Genomic DNA, 20,421 nt, shown 5'->3' with positions numbered 1-20,421 from the left:
GACAAAGAGGCAGAGTGGGACCTTGCAAACAAGGTCAGGAGCATAGCACACCTATGGGAGCTAGCCCTAAAATAAAGAATAAATCTAAGGTACAATGGCAGCACGGTACGATGAGACTTTGGACCAGGAGACCTCGTCTTACGACAAAACGATATCGGTCCACCCACTCCCAGAGAAGGGATGCTCACGCCCAACTGGGAGGGTCCCTACCAAATTAGGACGGTAATCGAAAAAAGAGCCTACATGCTCGAAAGACTAAACGGGACCAAGCTTCCAAGATCCTAAAATTCCACCAACTTACGGTGCTACTATATGTAGAAACATCCTTCCAAAGCAACAAGATTGAGGTCGTTTAAGACTATCTCTTTACCCTTTATATTTTGCCTTTTTTACTTGCATTTATTGCTTAAGTCGTTTAATCGTATATTTTCTTACTGGGCACTCTTTCCTACCCATATTGGGAGGTTTTAACGAGGCCCAAACCATAAATGAAATTCATTTTCTCAAAAGCATTGCCCCGTCCGACGGCACAAACCAAACACGGCTACACGAGAATCGATTACCCCGAGGCCAACAAAACAGATATCCAAATAAGTAAACGGCTACACGGGAATCGATCACCCCGAGGCCAACAAAACGGATATCCAAATAAGCAAATGGCTACACAAGAATCGATTACCCCAAGGCCAACAAAACGGATATCCAAATAATAAAATGGATATCCAAATAAGTGAAAAGGCTACCCGGGAATCGATCACCCAGAAGCCAACAAACGGATATCCAAATAACAAAATGGATATCCAAACGGCTACACGGGAATCGATTACCCACGGATATCCAAATAAGTGAACGGCTACCCGGGAATCGATCACCCCAAAACCAATAAAACAGATATCCAAATAACAAAACGGATATCCAAACAATAAAACGGATATCCAAATAAGTGAACGGCTACCCGGGAATCGATCACCCCGAAGCCAATAAAACAAATATCCGAATAACAAAACGGATATCCAAATAAGCAAACGGCTACACGGGAATCGATTACCCTGAGGCCAACAAAACGGATATTCAAATAATAAAACGGATATCCAAATAAGTGAAAAGGCTACCCGGGAATCGATCACCCAGAAGCCAACAAACGGATATCCGAATAACAAAACGGATATCCAAACGGCTACACGGGAATCGATTACCCACGGATATCCAAATAAGTGAATGGCTACCCGGGAATCGATCACCCCGAAGCCAATAAAACAGATATCCAAATAATAGAACGGATATCCGAATAACAAAACGGATATCCAAATAAGTAAACGGCTACACGGGAATCGATTACCCACGGATATCCAAATAAGTGAAGGCTACCCGGGAATCGATCACCCCGAAGCCAATAAAACAGATATCCAAATAACAAAACGGATATCCAAATAACAAAAATAGTGACTCGTGAATCGATCACTCGCAAATCCAACAAAACAGAAATCCAAATAAGCTAAATAAACAAAGTCTTGAAATCGGCCCACCAAGAGGCCTAAAATAAGTTCACAATAACAACCCAAAAAAGGCCACACAAAACAAACATGAGCTGACGGTCTTCCAACTTGCGGAAAGCCAGACTGACCAACATCCTACCAATAAATGCAGGATGATGTCACACCCTTTTCAGGCCCCTCACAGTCTGCCAAACTACAGAGAATCGGACTCCCCAACGACTTGGCATTGAGACCAAGAAAGCATACTCTCATGCTCCGGGGACAACTGTTCCAGACCCGATCTCTGGGCCCTTCTTCAGAACGGTCATCAAACCTGGCATGTGATGAGACGCCCAAACAACGTGCTCCTCGCCTGACCATGAAACGGCCAGGAACTCCCCAAATCCTTGACCTCGACTGAAAAAACCAAATAAATGATCTCCTTGCCAAACCAAAAATGGCGAGGAAAAGGTTCCTCCAGCGATAAGACCGAGCACCCTCACTCTCTCGCTCCGGGGGCAACTGTTACGGATCCGACCCACGAATCCTACGCCCGGAATGGTCCCCGAACCCGGTTACCCGGGTCCGACCCGCTTCGCCCTTCTAAAAGGCCAGGAACCGGCCCTCTAGAGCTCCTAACCAACTTTCGAATTCAAACGTCTCCCTTATCTTAGCCAAATAAGATAAGATAAGATAACTACCATCACCTATAAATAGAGGACCCAGGTCCCTCCAGGTATCATTCATTCCTCACACCTTCTACCTCTTAGATCCATTCTGACTTGAGCGTCGGAGTGTCTTTGCAGGTACCACCCCCATTGCTCCAGGCAAGTGATCTGGCATCTGCCTCAACTCGCAAGTTCTCGATCCATCTCTCAATCCATACCAGAGATATCTTGTACATTAGAAAAAAAGATAATCGTGTTAATAGTGGACAGTTTAAAGTGCACTTATGTGTGCTGTCACTCATTTCAACGGTTAGGAAAGGTAAACATGTTAACATGCTTATTTTAAATGGATAGTCCATCTTTTTTATTATTTAAAATGGACTGCTTATGTTCCCTATTATTTAAAATTATCAATCTTTTCTATTATTTGAAACGTTCTATTTTTAAGAGTTTGGTCTAATTTAAATTATTAATATTTTTTATTATTTTCAAAAATTATATTTAATTATTTATAAATACATATATCTCGTTTACACTGTAAACGAGATATATGAAAATTGAAAAAAACACATATCTCATTTACACTGTAAACGAAATACATATAAAATTATCTACAGTATAAACAATATAAATAAATGTAATATAAATTAGTAATTACGCTATAAATTATTTATTTTGGTAATTAAAATAATTAAATTATTTATTTAAAAAAATTCCTTTTTTGACAGCTAATATTAATATATGTTTAATATTTTAGGATGTTTGTTAACATGACTTTAATTTTAATGCATTGACAGTTATATAATTATATTTATTTTTTTAGTTAATTATTTACGAAGTTAATATAAAAAATAATTATCTTTTTTTATGTAATATTATGTAATTAAATGTATGTTGTGTAAAATTATTTTATATTAATAGTATATTAAAATTAAATTTTTATTAATATATATCTTAAAAGTTAAAATGTTTATATTTTATATAAAAAGAAATACAAAATATTTTGTAAGGACATTGTTTTCCTTGATTGGCCGGTTAGATTTAGACTTAGTTTGATAAAGTTTTTATTTTTTAAAAATAGCTTATAAAAATTAATTTTAAAAGATAGTTTTTTAAAAGTGGTAGCATTTATGTTAGGTAAATCAAATTAAAAATAACTTTCAAGAAATACAAGTAACAATAATTGCGTTTGGTAAAATAGTTTTTAAAATTTAAAAATATTATAATAGACATAAATGTAAGCATTAAATTTAAAAATTAGTTAACATATCAGGTTATATTAGATTTTTAAATTTTAAAAAGTACAAGCTAACTTTGAAAAACTCTATAGGTGCTTTCAAAAGTACCTAATTTTTTAAAAACTGCAAATACAAACATATAATCTTTTTGATTTACCAAACACAAAATGATGAGCTTGAGCTTTTAAAAAGCACAACTACCTCTTCGAAAAGCTTTACTAAACCATGTCTTATTAATGTGCATCCACTAGTATTTTGATAAATTTGAAGAAATCAGCGACGTCGAAAATATATTTGGAAGTGAAAATTTCTTTTTACTAAATATAGGAAGACTCGAATTTACGATCTCTAAATGAACATGAAAAATTATACCATTTAAACTATAGTTGATTGGCTTGGAAGTGAAATATTTAAATAGGTTTACTTTTTAAAGTAAATTTAATCAACATAAGTTTATACGAGATAAAAGGATATCTCATCATATATTGTTGTACTTTTCATATAGATATCGAAAAAATTAAAAAATATTTTTATTTTTATATATTAAGATAAAAATTATCTCTTTTTTTTAGATTTAAATTTAAATATTTTTTATGTGTAGATATCATATAACTATTTCATGAATAAAATTTTATTTTTATATAAAAAAAAGCTTATATGAGGTGAAACAACCCTAAATTAGCTTTAAAAATATTTTGTTCGGATATTTTGTTCCCTAAAATAAATCTATCTATACCCAAAAACGTACTCATAGATTGCTCTCATCAAATGGATAAGTCTCTCTATTAGTTGAAAGTGTTGACAGTTTGACACCGAACACACTTGACTTCTGTGGTCATTAATATGCTAACGTTATCAATGCGCCACAAGGACATTATTTTATGAAGTAAAGATTTAATTTGATTTTGTCTATTTTTATAAAGAATAAGACCTATTTTATCTGAAAAAAGAAGGATATTTTAATTTTTAATTTTTTATTTTATAATAATATAATTTTTTTTGTTAAAAAATTTATTAAACAGTAGCAAAATTTTATTTTTGTAGGAATTTAATTTATAATTTGTGAGAGTTTTAAACTTCTACAAACTATTAATAAGTTTATTTTGAAAAAAATTCTTTTATCGATGGTAGTTAAGTGGAGAAAGATCATTGCTGAAAATGATATCTCGGAAAAAAAAGTAATTGCAGTACGAAAATTTTTTAAAGGAAAAAATAGCATCGAACAAAAAATAAAATAAAATAACATTTATGTTGATGATATTTGTATTGGTGATGATGACAATAGAAGAGATAATAATAGTGATAAAGTATGGTTACACAATACAAATAATAAAGATAGAAGTGATAATGATAATGAGGAATTGAGAATAAAAAAAGTGGTGGTAGTAGTAGTAATTATAGTTGGCTATATTGTTAAAAAGATAGAAGTTTTAAATTTCCACAAATTATAAATAAAATTCTCACAAAATTAATTTTTGTTATTATTTAACAGATTTTTTAATCGAAAACTCATATTATCCTAAAATAAAAATGTTAAAAACTAAAGTGCCTATTTTTTTGAATAAAAAATATCTTATCTTTGGTAAAAAATAAATAAGAACCGAATTAATTCTTTATTCTTATTTTGTGGGAAGCAAAATATATAACATTTTTTAAAAGGGGACTCTCATGATAATATTTTTGGGAATCTAATAATATTCATATAATAAAATTTATTAATAATTTATTTTAATATGTTTGTTAAAAATTTTATTGAAATTTGAAACCTAATAGAATGATATAGTAGATACAACTAATCATATATATTCAATTAAAAGTGTCAAAAGTTCATGTAAAATGTGAAAATTCAAACTTTTTTAGATACTACAAATTCATTATATATATCTTATGATGTATGAATATTGACATAAATACAAAACGCAATATAACATAAAACATGTAGACATGTGAATTTAAAATTTTTATGTACAAGATGTCTCTGGTACGAGTTGAGAGATGGATCGGGAACTGGCGGGTTGAGGTGGATGCCGGATCGCTTGACTGGAGCAATGGGGGGAAGTACCTGCAAAGACACTCCGACGCTCAAGTCAGAATGGATCTAAAAGGTATAGGGTATGTGGAATGAATGAATACCTGGAGGGACCTGGGTCTTCTATTTATAGGTAATGGTAGCTATCTTATCTTATCTTGTTTGGCTAAGATAAGGGAGACGTTTGAATTCGAAAGTCGGTTAGGAGTCTTAGAGGGCCGGTTTCGGGCCTTCTAGAAGAGCGAGGCGGGTTGGACCCGGGTAATCGGGTTTGGGTTTGATCCTGGGTCATGGATCCATGGGTCGGATCCGTAACAGTTGCCCCCGCAGCGACAGAGCGAGTGAGGTCGGTCTGTCGCTGGGGGATGTGGTTTCGACCGCGAGTTAGGTCGGTTTGTCGCTGGAAGACGTGGTTTCGACCGCGAGTTAGGTCGGTTTGTCGCTGGAAGATGTGGTTTCGACCGCGAGCTGAGGTCTCTAGTTCCTCTTGGGCGGTCGTTTGATTCTTAAAGAGGGGAGGTCGGCGTGTCGGCCCCGGTCTTTTAAGGTCGTGGCGAAGTTTCGCCTGGCCGTTTTTGGTCTGACGCGACTCTTCTGTATCCAATGTGCTTGTTATGTTTTTCGAGGTGTATTTTATTGGTTTCTTTTTTCAAGGAGGCATTTATTGTGAAGTGACGTTTTTAGGTGTTTTTCCCTTATTGCCCCTATGCGCCATTTTATTGCTCAGGGCTATTTGCATCTTTTTGCCCCCTTTTGAAACCGTTTTGGCCTTCCTTCTTACTTCCCTCGTTCATTTCATTTTTCTTTTGTTCTCTTTTCTGAAGAAAAATTTTCTTCTCTCTGTTGCATTTCTGGTGTTCTTTTGAGGTTGAGTTTCTGCTTCCCAGCTTCGTTTTCCAGGCTTGTTTTCTGCATTATCAGGTTGGTTTTCCTCTGTTCTTCCTTGTTTTCACTCTTGTGATGTTTCGTTGTTCTATATTTGCCATGCATTGTTCTGTCATTTTCTTTTTGTACTGCATTTTGTGTTTTGGGTGGTGGTATTTGTGTCTTGAAGGAGCTGAGCACCGCTGTGTTAGGTTGGTAGTGGCAGTAGATTTTTGGTTGTCTTCCTTGCTTCTGCGTAGGGTTAGTAGGCTGATGGTGGTGCTCCTCCCTATTTTAGGTATGCATCGGCGGAGGAGTGAGGGTGTGGGTACTCCGATAGCCCCCTCCAAGGGCGTTCCCGCTCGCTATACTAGGGTGACTAGCGATGTGTGGGGCGTTCCGTCGCGGATGACGGAGGCCGATCTTCAACGCCTCCGTGATCAAGGGGCAATTTGTGGTGGTGGCGATATGGAGCGGCAGTATGAGCTTGCCCTCCCGGACGCCGATGAGCGCGTTTGTTATTTGAACCTTAATTCGCCCACTGTTCCGGACTGGATGTGGGTTTATGAATCGATGTTCACTCGGCTCGGCGTGCGACTTCCTTTTTCGCCGTTTGTTCAGGAGCTGCTGAATCGGTGTTCCGTGGCACCGTCTCAGCTTCACCCGAATAGCTGGGCATCCGTTCGGTCTTTTGAGCTTGTGTGTCAGTACCTCGATCTTCCGGTTTCTGTTCCTGTCTTCCTTTTTCTTTTCTTATGTACTCTTCCGTCTAAAGAGGGGAAGCATAAGAAAGGGTATATGTCGTTCCGGGATCAGCCTCATCATCGCATTTTTGGTTTGTTTGAAGATTCTTTTCATGGTTTTAAGAGAGAGTATTTTAAAGTGCGCCCCGTCCAGGGGCATCATCCATTTTGGTTGTCGTTAGAGGGCGAGCGCCGGTTTCCGACCTATTGGAATTTCCGTACCGGGCCATCGGTTTTGACTAAGGTTACCTATGATGGTTTGTCTTCAGAGGATAAGGACATCGCCAATGTCCTGTGGCATTTGTTTGGGGAGCGTCCGTTAAATCCTCGAGACGTTATGGGGGATCCTGTGGCCTGTCGGACGTATATTGGTGTGTGGCTTTTTTCTTTTCTTGTTCATGTTTGTCTTCCGATTTTGTAACTTGATGTTTTTTCTTTGATTTCTTTCAGTTGAGATGGCTGGTGGTTTGACTTCCCTGGCACGGTTGAAGGCAGCGATGGATCGGGAGGAGGGGTCGTCGGCGTCTCCTGCTACCCCTTCCTCCAACCCTGCTGCGGATTCTCGAGCTGTTTCTCAGGAGGTGGTTTCGTCGGGGGTGAGGGCCGGTGCTCGGGCTTCACCTGGTCCCGTGAGCTCGCCTGAAGTCGTCGTGGTAACAACTGCCGAGGCTTCTCGGAAAAGAAAGAGGCCTGAGGAGCCTAGCAGTGAGACCTTTGGGGAGGAGGGTGTTGTGCCTACTGTGATGGACCGCCGTTTTGATGCTTCGGGGTTCATAGATCAGCACTTGATGCCTGGAACGAAGCCATTTTTGATGAGTGTGATGTTTCGTTTCAAGCTAAGTCGGTGTATCGTGCCCTCCTCCGGTCTGCTGTTATTGTCCGGAAGGCTGAGCTTGTGATGGCTCAGGTCGGTTTGTTGGACAAGAAACTCCGTCATTCTCAAGATGAGGTGGCTAAGTTGAAAGAGCAGTTCGAAGCTGCCGAGGTAGCGAGAGAGAAGGCAGTGAAGTCTTCCGAGGAAGCTGGGGCGGAGATCCTCCTCCTTTTCGAGGTCGAGACTTCACTTCTTTCTCAACTGAGTGCGGAGCGGCAATGGGCTTCCGATGCGGGTTCTCAGGCTGCTGTGCTTCTTGGCGAGCTGGAGGTTTTGAAGGCCGAAGTTGCTGCTCTAAAGAAGGAGAAGATGGAGTTGTTGACCGATGCGAAGGGTGCGATCGTGGCCACCGAGGAAACGATGAGGGCTTAAGCTTTGGTGCTGGCTCCGGGTGTGGATGTGTCTGTAATGGGGCTTTCAAGACCATCCGTGATGGCCAAATCGTTGACCTTGAGTAGTTTTATTGTAACTTGTTATTTTGGTTTGTTTAAACTTTGGCTTATTTTGGATATTTGGTTGGCTGTGGGCCGTGTATTTTGATGTGTTTTGAACTCTGGGTCATGCCATCGTGGCCGCTTATAACTTGCTTTCCTTTTAATGACTCGTGTGGCCGTTTTGGGCTTTTATGTTTTATTTTGAGCCGTTTATATGTTTAAGCCGTTGTGACTTGGGAGCTTTGGTAGGCCGTTAGTGTTCGGGGATATCCGTGTGTTAGGCCCTGAGGGTGATTAGCTCTCGGTGTTTGTGGCCGTATCTCTATTCCGTTTTGGGAGGTAGAAGGGGAAAGGGTAAAACATAGTGGAATTTATTTGGGCCTTATTAAAACCCTCCGTTATGGCGGGAAAGAGTACCTGTGCTTAATACTTTAAATTTATAAAGGGTAAAATAAATGTAGTAAAGAAGTAAAGTCTGAGTAAAAAGAAAATAAAAAGATAAGGGAGGACCTAAGGTGGTCAAACTAAGTGTATTAGCGTCACAAGTTGGCGGCGTTCCATGTCCTCGGAATTTCGTCGCCGTTGAGTCGTTCGAGCTTGTATGCTTCCTTTCCGATTGTGGCTTTGATTCTGTACGGTCCTTCCCAATTGGGGGTGAGTTTCCCTTCCCCTGGGGTCGGGACTCCGATGTTATTTTGCCGTAGGACGAGGTCGTCGGGTGCGAATTCTCGTTTGATGACCCCGTGGTTGTACCTTGAGCTGATTCTTTGTTTTAGGGCTAGCTCTCTGAGATGGGCTATGCTTCTTACTTCGTCAGTGAGGTCTCGTTCTGCTTCTTCGTCGTTTCCTCCGATCGTTCTCCGTGGGCCGGGGTCTCCTATCTCTACTGGGATGACAGCCTCCACGCCGTATGTTAATCAGAAGGGGGTTTTTCCGGTGGCTGTTTGGGGGGTCGTTTGGTACGACCATAAGACTGATCCGAGTTCGTCAGCCCATAGTCCTTTGGCTTTGTCGAGCCGTTTCTTGAGTCCTTTGACGATTATTTTGTTTGCGGATTCCACCTGTCCGTTTGTTTGGGGTGTTCTACTGAGCTAAAATGGTGGGATATATGTAGCCCTTTTAGGAATTCTCTGAATTTTTTGTCAGCGAATTGGGTTCCGTTGTCCGAGATGACGATCTCCGGGATCCCGAATAGGGTGACGATCTGTCGCCAGAGAAATTTTCGACATTGGGTTGCCATGATGGAGGCCAGGGGCTCGGCCTCGATCCACTTAGTGTAATAGTCTATGGCGACGATGAGATATCGGAGTTGACCGGGTGCCGTGGGAAAGGGTTCGACAAGGTCGATCCCTCAGGTGCCGAATGGCTGCTCTGTCAATGTGATGCTGAGTTGGTATGGGGTGGCCTGGTGGATATTGGCGTGCCTTTGGCGTTTATCGCAGTTTTTTACTAACTGTATGGAGTCCCGGATAACCGTGGGCCAGAAGTAGCCGGCCCGGATGACTTTCTGGGCAAGGGTTTTACCTCTGATATGGTGGCCGCAACAACCTTCATGGATTTCGCGGAGTATGTACTCCGTGTCCCCGGGTTCGACGCATTTGAGCAGGGGTTGCGAGAATCTGCGTTTGTATAGTTGTCCTGCGACAACTATGTAGCTGGCGGCTTCCCTTTTTGTCCGTTTTTCCTCTTTGGGGTCTTCAGGTAGTGTTCTGTCGAGGAGATATTGTAGGATAGGGTGGGTCCATGATCCTCGGTTGGAGAGTGTCAGATAAGCGTTAGCCGTTGTTGATATGGATGGGGATCTAACGACTTCCTGAATTAACGACTTGTTGCCATGTCCTGGTTTGGTGCTGGCTAGTTTAGAGAGTAAGTCTGCCCTGACATTTCGTTCCCTAAGAACATGTTGTATGGTAACGTGATTGAATCCTTCTTTCAGTTCATTTACTTTGGCGAGGTATTGTCGAAGTAGGGGATCTCGTGTCTGGTAGTCTCCGTTAATCTGGGAGCTGACTACCTGGGAATCAGTATTTACTTCCAAGACTTTTGCTCCGACTTCCTTGGCTAGGGCTAGGCCTGCCAGGAGGGCCTCATATTCTGCTTGGTTATTTGAAACTGGAAACTCGTATTGCACTGACTATTCGATTGTGACCCCGTTTTGATTTTCGAGTATGACTCCAGCGCCTCCGGAGGTGATGTTTGATGAGCCGTTGACGTGTAGTTTTCATGATTCGGGGGTGTAGTTTTTCGGGGTCATTTCGGCGATAAAATCGGCCATGGCTTGTGCTTTGATTGCATTTCGGGGTTCGAACTTGATTTGGAACTGGGACAGCTTGATGGACCATGCTAGCATTCTTCCTGCTAGATCGGGTTTCTGTAGTACTTGTTTGACCGCTTGGTCGGTTCGGACCGTCACAAGATGAGCCTGGAAGTATTGTCGCAGGTGCCGAGAGGCCGTGAGAAGTGCAAAAGCTAACTTTTCTAGGAGTGAGTAGTGAGTTTCCGCGTCTTGCAGGACTTTGCTTATAAAGTATATGGGTTTCTGTTCTTTCTTCTCGTTTTTGCGGATGAGTGCCGCTGCGAGTGCTTCCTCCGTTATGGAGAGGTATAAGTAGAAGGTCTCCCCTGTTTGGGGTTTGGCTAGAATTGGTGGTTCTGCTAGGACTTTCTTGAAATGTTGGAATGCTTCTTCGCATTCTGCCTACCATTTGAAGGGGGCTCCCTTCTTCATCAGTCTGAAGAAGGGGATTTCTTTTTGAGCCGATGCTCCGAGAAAGCGGAATAGCGTCGTGAGTCGGCCGGTGAGCTTTTGGATGTCGTTAAGGTTTTTTGGGCTTGTTATTTCAAGGACGGCACGATATTTCTCTGGGTTCACTTCAACTCCGCGTTGTATGATCATAAAGCCGAGGAACTTCCCTGGCTCCATTTTGAAGGCACATTTTACCGGGTTGAGTCGCATCTGGTGCTTTCGTAGGATGTTCATTATGACCTTGAGGTTGCTGACGAGTTGTTCGCCGGATTCGGTCTTGGCGAACATGTCGTCTATGTAGACTTCTAATTTAGTTCCGGATAGGTCCTGGAATATGTTGTTAACGAGCCGTTGGTAGGTGGCTCCGGCGTTCTTCAAGCCAAAGCGCATGACTGTGTAGCAATACGTTCCGTCGGGGGTGACGAATGTCATTTTTTCTTCGTCGGGTCGGTGCATAGGTATTTGATTATAGCCGGAGTATGCGTCCATGAAGCTGAGGTACCGATGTCCGGATGCGGCGTCTACCAAACCGTCGATGTTTGGTAGGGAAAGGCGTCTTTTGGACAGGCTTTGTTGAGGTCCGTGTAGTCGACGCACATTCGCCACTTCCCGTTGGACTTTTTTACTAGTACGATGTTTGCTAACCACGTCGTGTAGGGTAGTTCTCTGATGAAGTTTGCTTCGAGTAGGGCTTTTACTTGTCTTTTGACCTCGGCCGCTCGGTCTGACGATATTTTTTGTCTCCTTTGTGCCACGGGTTTGGCATTGGGGTCCACGGCTAGCCGGTGGGACATTAAGTCAGGATCTATCCCAGGCATGTCGGCTGGTGTGAAAGCGAACAAGTTTCTGTTTTGTTTCAGGAATTGGGAAAGATCTTCTTTAAGGTCATATGGGAGGTTCCTGTTGATGAAGGTGTATTCGTCTTTGGTTTGCCCTACTTGTAGTTTTTCCATGTCGCCTTCTGGTTCTGGCCTAGGTTGGCCGTCTTGTCGGGCGTCCAGGTCGGCTAGGAATATTCCAGCCGTGTCGCGAGACTTTTTTCGTAAAGCCAGGCTAGTGTTGTCACATTCTGCCGCGACTTCCCAGTCTCCATGGATGGTCCCGATGGAGCCGTCTTCCGTTATGAATTTCATAAGGAGGTATTTGGTAAAGATGATGGCAGAGAAGACATTGATTGTTTTTCTCCCGAGGATGACGTTGTAGGCAGTGGAGTCTTTTAGGACCACGAATTCGGATAGAATTGTCATCCTTTGGTTGCCTGTTCCTATGGTGAGGGGGAGGGTGATAGAACCGTCCGGTTTAAGAAAGTTGTCCCCGAGTCCCGTGACGCCATTGTGGTGTGTTTGGAGATTTTCGTTGCGGAGCCCAAGCTTGTCGAAGGCTCCTCGGAAAAGGATGTTGGAGTCTGCGCCGGTGTCCACCAGTATTCTTCGAACTAGTCCCGTTCCGATTCTTGCCGAGATGACGAAAGGTGCGTCTTCGGCTGAGGTGCCGTGCTGGCAGTCCTCGGGTAGGAAAGTTATCGTTTTGTCGGTGGTGGTGGTTGGGGCTTGGTCTCTGACGGCCAGGACTTTGAGGTCCTTTTTTAGTGTTGATTTCGACTTGTCTGACACGTCTTTGCCTGTGATAACATTTACTTATTATGGTTGGGTCGTCTTCTGGACCTTCCCTAGGGGGTTGTTTTTGCGTCCTTCTCTTTCTGGCGACCTGTCTACTACCGCACGTTTTGGTTCTCTAATGATTTTGGCGAACTCTGGGAGCTTGCCGTCTCTTATGGCTTGTTCGAGGGCGTCTTTGAGGTCAAAACAGTCTTGTGTCCTTGATGACAAGTCATCTTAGCCTATTTTAACTAGTCTTTTTCTTTTGTTTTCATTAGAATTATGCACTTTCTTGAGCCATAAGCAAGCCAATTAGGTAGATTTTCATGCTTCCTATGATTTAATCAACCATGTATGAATTCATGCTATTTCATGAGGTTTTATGCTATAATTGTCACATATTATGAAAGAATGAATATCTCATGATTTTGAGCATAGCTTTGATGTGTTTGGTTGATTAATGATAGGTGAAGAAAGCTTGGAGAAAGGTTGAAGCAAGAAGGAATGGCTAGGAGTAAAGAGCAGACAATGAAATAAGTGAAATTGAACCAGGAAGCAAAAAGCTGGACCTAAAGTTAGCCTCAAACTTTTGCACAAACTTTTGGGTGAAAAGTTAGCCCCAATGTTAGCCCCTAACTTTTGGGCTAACGTTGGAACTTGAAAATCACTCCCTGGGTACCAAAAGTTTGCGCCAACGTTAGCCCCTAACTTTGAGGCTAACGTTGGCACATGAAAATCACCCCTGGGCACCAAAAGTTTGCGCCAACGTTAGCCCCTAACTTTGAGGCTAACGTTGGCATGAGAAAAACACTCCCTGGGCACCAAAAGTTTGCGCCAACGTTAGCCCCTAACTTTGAGGCTAACGTTGGCACATGAAAACTACAAGGGGAGGAGCAAAAGTTTGCGCCAACGTTAGCCCCTAACTTTGAGGCTAACGTTGGCGCCACAAGTGCACCAAGGAAGGCCAACGTTGGTGCAAAAGTTAGACCCCTAACTTTTGCACCAACGTGAGTATCAGCAAGTTATGTTGGCTGATATGAAAAGTTGGACCAAAAGTTAGACCCTAACTTTTGCTCCAACCTTTGGTCCAACTTTTGCAAAACTCCAACCCGGTTCAATTGGTTCACTTTGGTTCTTCTCCAAACTTTAAGAGCAATCAACCAAGGCCTCTTTCAACCCAATTCCACCAAGAGCAAAGGCCCAACTCAAGGCTTGAAGATCATTTGAAGAAAGTGTATAAATAGGATAGAATTCAAGTTCTTCGGGGAGCTTTTCCTTTGAATTTTCATAATAGTTTTCGGAGAGCTTTGGATATTGAGTGAACTTTAATTTCTTAGTCTTGGGGAAGGAGAATTCACTTCTCTTCCTCTTAGTTTTATTGCTTTCAATTTCAATTACAATTGTCTTGGATCTTGGGTTGGAGAATTGAAAAAATTCTGTTTCAATCTCATCCTTGGATCTCTCTGTTTTATTTACTGCTTGATTGAATTTAATTTCTGTTAATTGCTCTTCATCTACTTTCTTTGCAATTTACTTTTCCCTTGCAATTGTTCTTGTTGGATCAAGGAAGGTAGTGAGATCTAGACATGGTTTTCTAGTCTCTGGACCCCTGAGATCTGAAATTCCAATTTACATTCTGTTTTTACTTTTCATGTTCATTTACTTGTTTTGCTTCAGATTCGATTCAACCCAAACACTCTTCTACTTTTCTGTTTGATGCAATTTACTTTCCCTTGTTTAATTTCTGCAAATCCAACTCCCAATCCCCTTTACATTTCAAGCCATTTACATTTCTTGCACTTTAAGATTCCGCAATTTACATTTCTTGCACTCTAAGTTTCTGCCATTTAATTTCTTGTTCTTTAAGATTCAGCAATTTAATTTCCTGCCCTCTTTAATTTCATGCAATTTATATTCTGCAAATCACAAATCACCCAACCAAAACTTGATTCGCTTGACTAAATCAACCACTAAACTAAAATTGCTCAATCCTTCAATCCCTGTGGGATCGACCTCACTCCCGTGAGTTTTTATTACTTGATGCGACCCGGTACACTTGCCGGTTAGATTTGTGTGTTTTGGGAGAAATTTATTTTTCCACCAAAATACTCATCAGTCCTGTGCCCGTAACCTCGGTGGTAGTCACAATAAAAGGTTTTATTGCCGCCCGTTCTTTCTTTGAGTTGCCGGGCTTTTGGGATGATACCTCGATCCGCTATCTGGTGGTATATCTCAGTAATTGGGGCTGTTAGGGGTGTGTAATTAGAGAACTTGCCAATTCTGGGCGGTCGGTTTGTGCTTGTTGGCTTAGGGTGGTCCCTCTGATTTTCCCTGGGTGGGTGGTTATGCCGGGGTGCCGAGTTGCCGTGTTGGGCATTGCTGTGTTGCCGTTTATTGGCGGCGACGACCTGGCTGACCTCCTCGTCGTTGATGTAATCTCTGGCGACGTTCTGGATCTCGTGCATGGTCCATACTGGTTTGGTGGTAAGGTGTTTGCGAAATTCTTTGTTCATGAGCTCGTTGGTTAAACAGAGGCTTGCGACGGAATTCGTGAGTCCGTCGACCGTTAGGCATTCATCATTGAAGCGGTCGAGGTATTTTCTTGTGGATTCGTCTTGTTTCTGTGTGACCCCTAGTAGGCTGATGGGGTGTTTAGCTTTAGTGATTCTGGTTATAAATTGGGCCATGAACTTTCGTGAGATGTCGTGGAAGCTGGTTATGGATCCGTTTGGAAGGACGTTGAACCATTTGATTGCCGGTCCAGCTAGGGTTACCGGAAAAGCTCTGCATCGGACTGCGTCGGCTGCCCCTTCCAGGTTCATTCTGGCTTCGAAGGTCTTTAGATATTCCTGGAGATCTTTGGTTCCGTCATACTTCATGTCCGTGGGTTTATCGAAACCTTTGGGGAGTTTTCCTTTTAAGATCCTTTCTGTGAAGGGAGTAGCTCCCATTATTGTGTGGTCGTTTCTCGTTCGCTTGATTTCTCGGTGTCGTCGGTCGTCATCCGTGTGACTGGGGTCGCGAGAGGTACTGCAGTCGTATCTTTTGCTGTGTCACCGTTCTGGTGATTTGTCGCGTCTTTGGTCACGCGAGGTGCTTCTATCATGTCTCTTGGCGTGTCGCCGTTCTGGCGATCTGCCGTGGCGGGATCTGGATCTGGAGGTCACGTGACTTCCGTTTCTGATGTTGTGCTTTTCCTTGGTGGTAATCCGGCCTTCGAGTTCCTAAACTCGGTGGCAGAGTTCTTGGATTATTTGGGCCAACCTGTCTTCCGGATTCTCGGGATACCGGGTTTTTGTGACGATAGTAGCGTCTTCTTTGTCATGAACGGTGCTTGCTATCTGATGAGAGGAACTTTTGCATGGTCTAGAAATTTGCAGATAAATCCTCGTTGCAAGTATAGTTTCTAAACCATCAAAAGTCCTTTCATACAAACGTTTTGGTTGTCACAAGTAACAAACTCCTTTAAAATTGATAACCGAGTATTCAAACCTCAGGTCGTCTTCTCAAGGAACTGCAGGGAAGTATGTTCTTATTATTGGTTATGGAGATTGTAAATTGGGGTTTTGAGAATGAGGAGTGAATAGTTTAATTAGCGAATAAAGTAAATGAAGAACAAGCAATTTAAATGGCAAGTAAAATAAATAAATGACTGTAAATAAACTTTTGGCAAGGTATGAGAAACTAGAGGTCCTATCCTGGCTATCCTTATCAATGATGATGAGAATTGAATCTTAATTCCGCTTTGTTAACCTTTACTAAGATAAAGGAAGGTCAAGGGATTAATTGGATTGATATTCGGATCCTATTTTATTTTCTAAGAAAAGATTTGGATTCTTGAAGCTCAATTCAATTAACAAAGATAACAATTATCAAGCATGTTTGAGTTTGATAACTCCTGAGTTACTGATTTCTTAACCAAAACCAAAAGGAAAAAAGTAAATCTACTGGAATAAGAATGTCTTCAGATTAGGAATAATTGTAACTAATAAATAAAAGAAAGCAATATTAACTGAAATATCTCAAATAACATTAATCCAAAATAATAATCTGTAACATGGAAGAATTCATAAATTAAATTGCAAAAGTAAATAATCAACTAAAGTAATGAATAAAAGTAAAAGAGAAGCTTAAAGTAAAGGAACATTAAACCTGGGATCGAGAGTTACTCCTAAATTAAGAGAAATCCTAAATCCTAATCCCAAAAGAGAGAGAGAATCTCTCTCTAAACTAAATCTAAATCATGAAAACTAAACTAAAGTCGTCTCTCTATGAATGGATGCATTCCCTCACTTCATAACCTCTGGTCTATGCCTTCTAGACTTGGATTTGGGCCAAAAAGGGCTTCAGAAATCGCTGGGAGCGTTTTTTGCAATTTCTGGTGCGTGGCCTCTATCACGCGTCCGCGTGGGTCACGCGGTCGCGTCATTCGGAGCTTTTCTTGTCACGCGGTCGCGTCAGTCATGCGGCCGCGTCATATGTGTTTTGCTTAAGGCACGCGGTCGCGTTAGTCATGCGGCCGCGTCGCTGTTGATTCGCGCTTGGCATGCGTCCGCGTCGCCTATGCGATCGCGTGGATGCCAGTTTCTTTAGAAACTCCGTTTTGTGCTTTCCTTCCATTTTTGTATGTTTCCTTTCCATCCTTTAAGTCATTCCTGCCTTAGAAGATCTGAAACTACTCAACACACTAGTCACGGCATCGAATGGAATTAAAGGTAATTAAAATAATTAGTTTTAAAGCATAGGAAACATGTTTTTCACATACATCACATAATTAGGAAGGGAAAGTAAAACTATGCAATTAATATGAATAAGTGGGTGAAGGATTGAATAAATCACTCAAACTAAGCACAAAATATATCATAAAATATGGGTTTATCAACCTCCCCACACTTAAACAATAGCATGTCCTCATGCTAAATCCAAGGTGAAAAGTAAGGTTAAAGTGATGGAATGTCATGTAATGCAATCTAATCTAAATGCAACTACCTAAATGAATGATGCATCATGCAATTCTAATTTTTATTCACTTGTATATAAAGCTTGCATGTAGTTAAATTAATTCACATTCTCAAAGAGTCATGTATATATATAGCCAAACCTTAGATAGTGATAAAGTGCCTTTACAATTGAAATGGGAGAGAAAAGCATTTTATAAACTTGCAAGACAATTAATAATTTAAACAGAGATAAATGTTAATGAGCTATTGAACCCTTACTGGATTTTGTTTTTACTCTCTAATCACTCAGTGTTTATTGGGTTAATCACTCTATTCTTCTTTTTATTCTTACTTTCTATAACTTTGTTCTTCATCTAACTAATCAACAATCATAGAATATAGTCATACCAAAAATCATGAGGTCTTTAAGTAAGGTTGTAATGGGGCCAAGGTAAAGGTAAGGGTATATGTATAAGGCTGAGTGAGCTAATAAGTGAATCCTTAATTAGACTAAGATCTCACCTAACATACATATTTTCTAAATCAAAGCTTCTTTACCTATTTTCCATATTTTCTCACTTTTGATGTTACATGCTCATATCTCAATGTTTATTTTTATCCCATGTGCATTGCTTTATTTCACAATTGGGGAATTCTTTTTGTGTCCCCTTTACTGAAAAATAAAATCTTCTTCTTTTTTTTATTGCACATGGTAATTCAATTATTTTGATTTCACATGAGCATGCTTCCCAAAAATTCTTATTTTGAATTATTTTAATTCTTTTCTACCCTTTTGTTTTTTTCATCCATGTTCCCAATAGGTTTTCCCACATTTAAACTATACATAATTTTCTATCTTAAGCTAACCAAGGATTCAACTTGGGATTTTATTTTGTTTTTCTGCTTAAGGCTAGTAATGTGGCTAATAGAATAAAAGGGGATTTAAAGGCTCAAGGGGGCTAACAAGGGTGATGTAAAGGGTAGGCTATTTTGGGATAGGTGAGCTAAAATCAAATAATGGCCTCAATCACTCTCTTGGTATGTATTTCTAATCTATAATCGGACATATAGATTAAAACAAAGTAAAGAATACCAGAATATAAAAGAAGGGCGGAACACACAGGAATAAAAATTATGGTTTGAATGTAACCATACAATTAAGCTCAAAACTCACAGGCTATGTGTTCTCTAGCTCAAAAATCATTTATCAATTATGTATGTCATGCAGGTTTAGTTAAAAATTCCCATTATTCTCAATGTAAAACTTAAGGTGGCCTTAAAGTTCTAGTGTTTCTCCTTGATGAAATATTGTTTAATTAACTAACATGTAATGCTATATATACAAAGTGTGTGGATTGTTTTGATTCTGTTAAAGTCTCTAGTTTACTTCCTTTTTCTTTTCAATCTATTCCAAGTTATCTTATGCTAAAAAAGGGTAAACTATACTAATCAATCCACAATTTCTATAACTAATAAGTTAGAATTGCAACTAAACTAAGTGGCTAAAATATGAACTAAAAATGCAAAATGCAGAAATAGAGTATAAATACATGAAAATAGCAATGTATAAGTACTGCAAAATAAAAATAAAAAGAAAAATACAGAAAAATAGCAAAATAAATAAAAAGAGTATGTAGTGGTTCACCAAAAATATACGCCAGAGATGGTGACCTCCCCACACTTAAAATGTAGCATCGTCCCCGACGCTCACTCAAACAGGGTATGAAGGGGTGTCATCACTGGAAGGGTGGGTAGCTGGGGTCTCTGTGGTGGTGATCTGAGGGTCTGACTGCTGTGGAGGAGGTGCTGACTGGATAGGGATCTCGGGGTCTACAGCCTGAATCTGGGGCGGAGCCTCCTGATGGTGTGCTGCCTGCTGGGTGCCTGCTTGCTCTGCCTCGCTCTGTGGATGGGTCTCTGCCTCGGGATCATCCGCCTCCTCCTCAGATGCCTCGGATGGTGTGTCAGGCTCGGAGGGGATGTCACCAGATCGTATCATCAGCTTCAGGTGCTCATAGCGTCGCTTGTTGCGACGCTCCATCTGGTCAAGCCGTCGAAACAGGCGGTGCACTAGATGATAGATGGGCTCTGGGGCAGGTGGAGGTGCAGTGGTGGTGGCAGGTGTAGCTATAGAGGAAGAGGGGCCGGCAGATGGTGTGGCAGTGTCACCAGGAGCAGTGAGGAATGGAGGTCTGTAGCCCAAGGCCAGAAAGTTCCTGCTGTGCGGAATAATCTTCTTGCATTCTGTAGCAGGTGGCCTCTCATCAGCATCCTCCCAAGGCACGTCAGCTCGACAGCTTAGCTGTGTGATCAAATATGGAAAGGGAAGAGTGCCTCGGACGTAGACCCTGGCCATGTAGAACCGGATAAAGCGTGGCAGGTACAGGTCCTTACCCTCCATCACACACCATAGGAGGGTGATCATAGCGGTTGGTATCTCAGTCTCGTGAGTACTCGGCATAATGAAGTTGCTAAGTATCTGATGCCATAGCCAAGCCTCATCATTCAGGTAAATGCGCTTGATTCCCTTTGGCATGGTGGTGTTCTGACCCATAGTCCAAGGAACGGTTGGGTCAAGGGCTATCCGGGCCTTTACTGCATCCCAATCATATCGCATAAAGCGCATGTCTTCCTCAGCCTTCTGATAACCATCCAGCTGATCAGTCTTAGGAAGAAGCTTCAAAACATCCTCAATGGCCTCTTCAGTAACCAGAATCTGCTTCCCTCTGAGGTTCACTGCATCTAGGGAAGTCTTGAAGTAATTGCAGTAGAATTCTCTAACCCAAGATGCATTGACCTCAGTCAGAGGTCT

The 20,421-nt window shown here is 41.4% G+C and overlaps 1 protein-coding gene across 1 annotated transcript; it reads right to left on the bottom strand.

Annotated features, from left to right (window-relative positions):
- Positions 1-11,023: 11,023 nt before the first annotated feature.
- On the bottom strand, positions 11,024-15,134 carry LOC148548189 (uncharacterized). The gene is made up of 3 exons (XM_088495591.1): positions 14,876-15,134; positions 11,717-12,692; positions 11,024-11,639 (listed from the first exon to the last, which is right to left on the bottom strand). Exons 1-3 carry the CDS (start codon positions 15,132-15,134, stop codon positions 11,024-11,026), a joined length of 1,851 nt encoding a protein of 616 aa, XP_088351717.1.
- Between the last annotated feature and the right edge of the window lie 5,287 nt (positions 15,135-20,421).

The sequence above is a fragment of the Arachis ipaensis genome, chromosome B8 (genome assembly GCF_059453495.1).
Source record: "Arachis ipaensis isolate K30076 ecotype BB chromosome B8, ASM5945349v1, whole genome shotgun sequence".
NCBI classification, from domain to species: domain Eukaryota; kingdom Viridiplantae; phylum Streptophyta; class Magnoliopsida; order Fabales; family Fabaceae; genus Arachis; species Arachis ipaensis.
Note: the sequence above shows the minus strand (reverse complement) of the source record. Positions and strands in the feature narration are given on the sequence as shown.

Excerpts from the sequence above, each read along its gene's own strand:
- LOC148548189 (XM_088495591.1), bottom strand. The coding sequence starts at position 15,134 with ATGCACGAGATCCAGAACGTCGCCAGAGATTACATCAACGACGAGGAG. Across the intron at positions 12,693-14,875 it reads CCACCAGATAGCGGATCGAG|GCAAAGACGTGTCAGACAAG; the intron begins GTATCATCCCAA and ends ATGTTATCACAG. Across the intron at positions 11,640-11,716 it reads GAACTACCCTACACGACGTG|CCTGTCCAAAAGACGCCTTT; the intron begins GTTAGCAAACAT and ends ACCTCAACAAAG.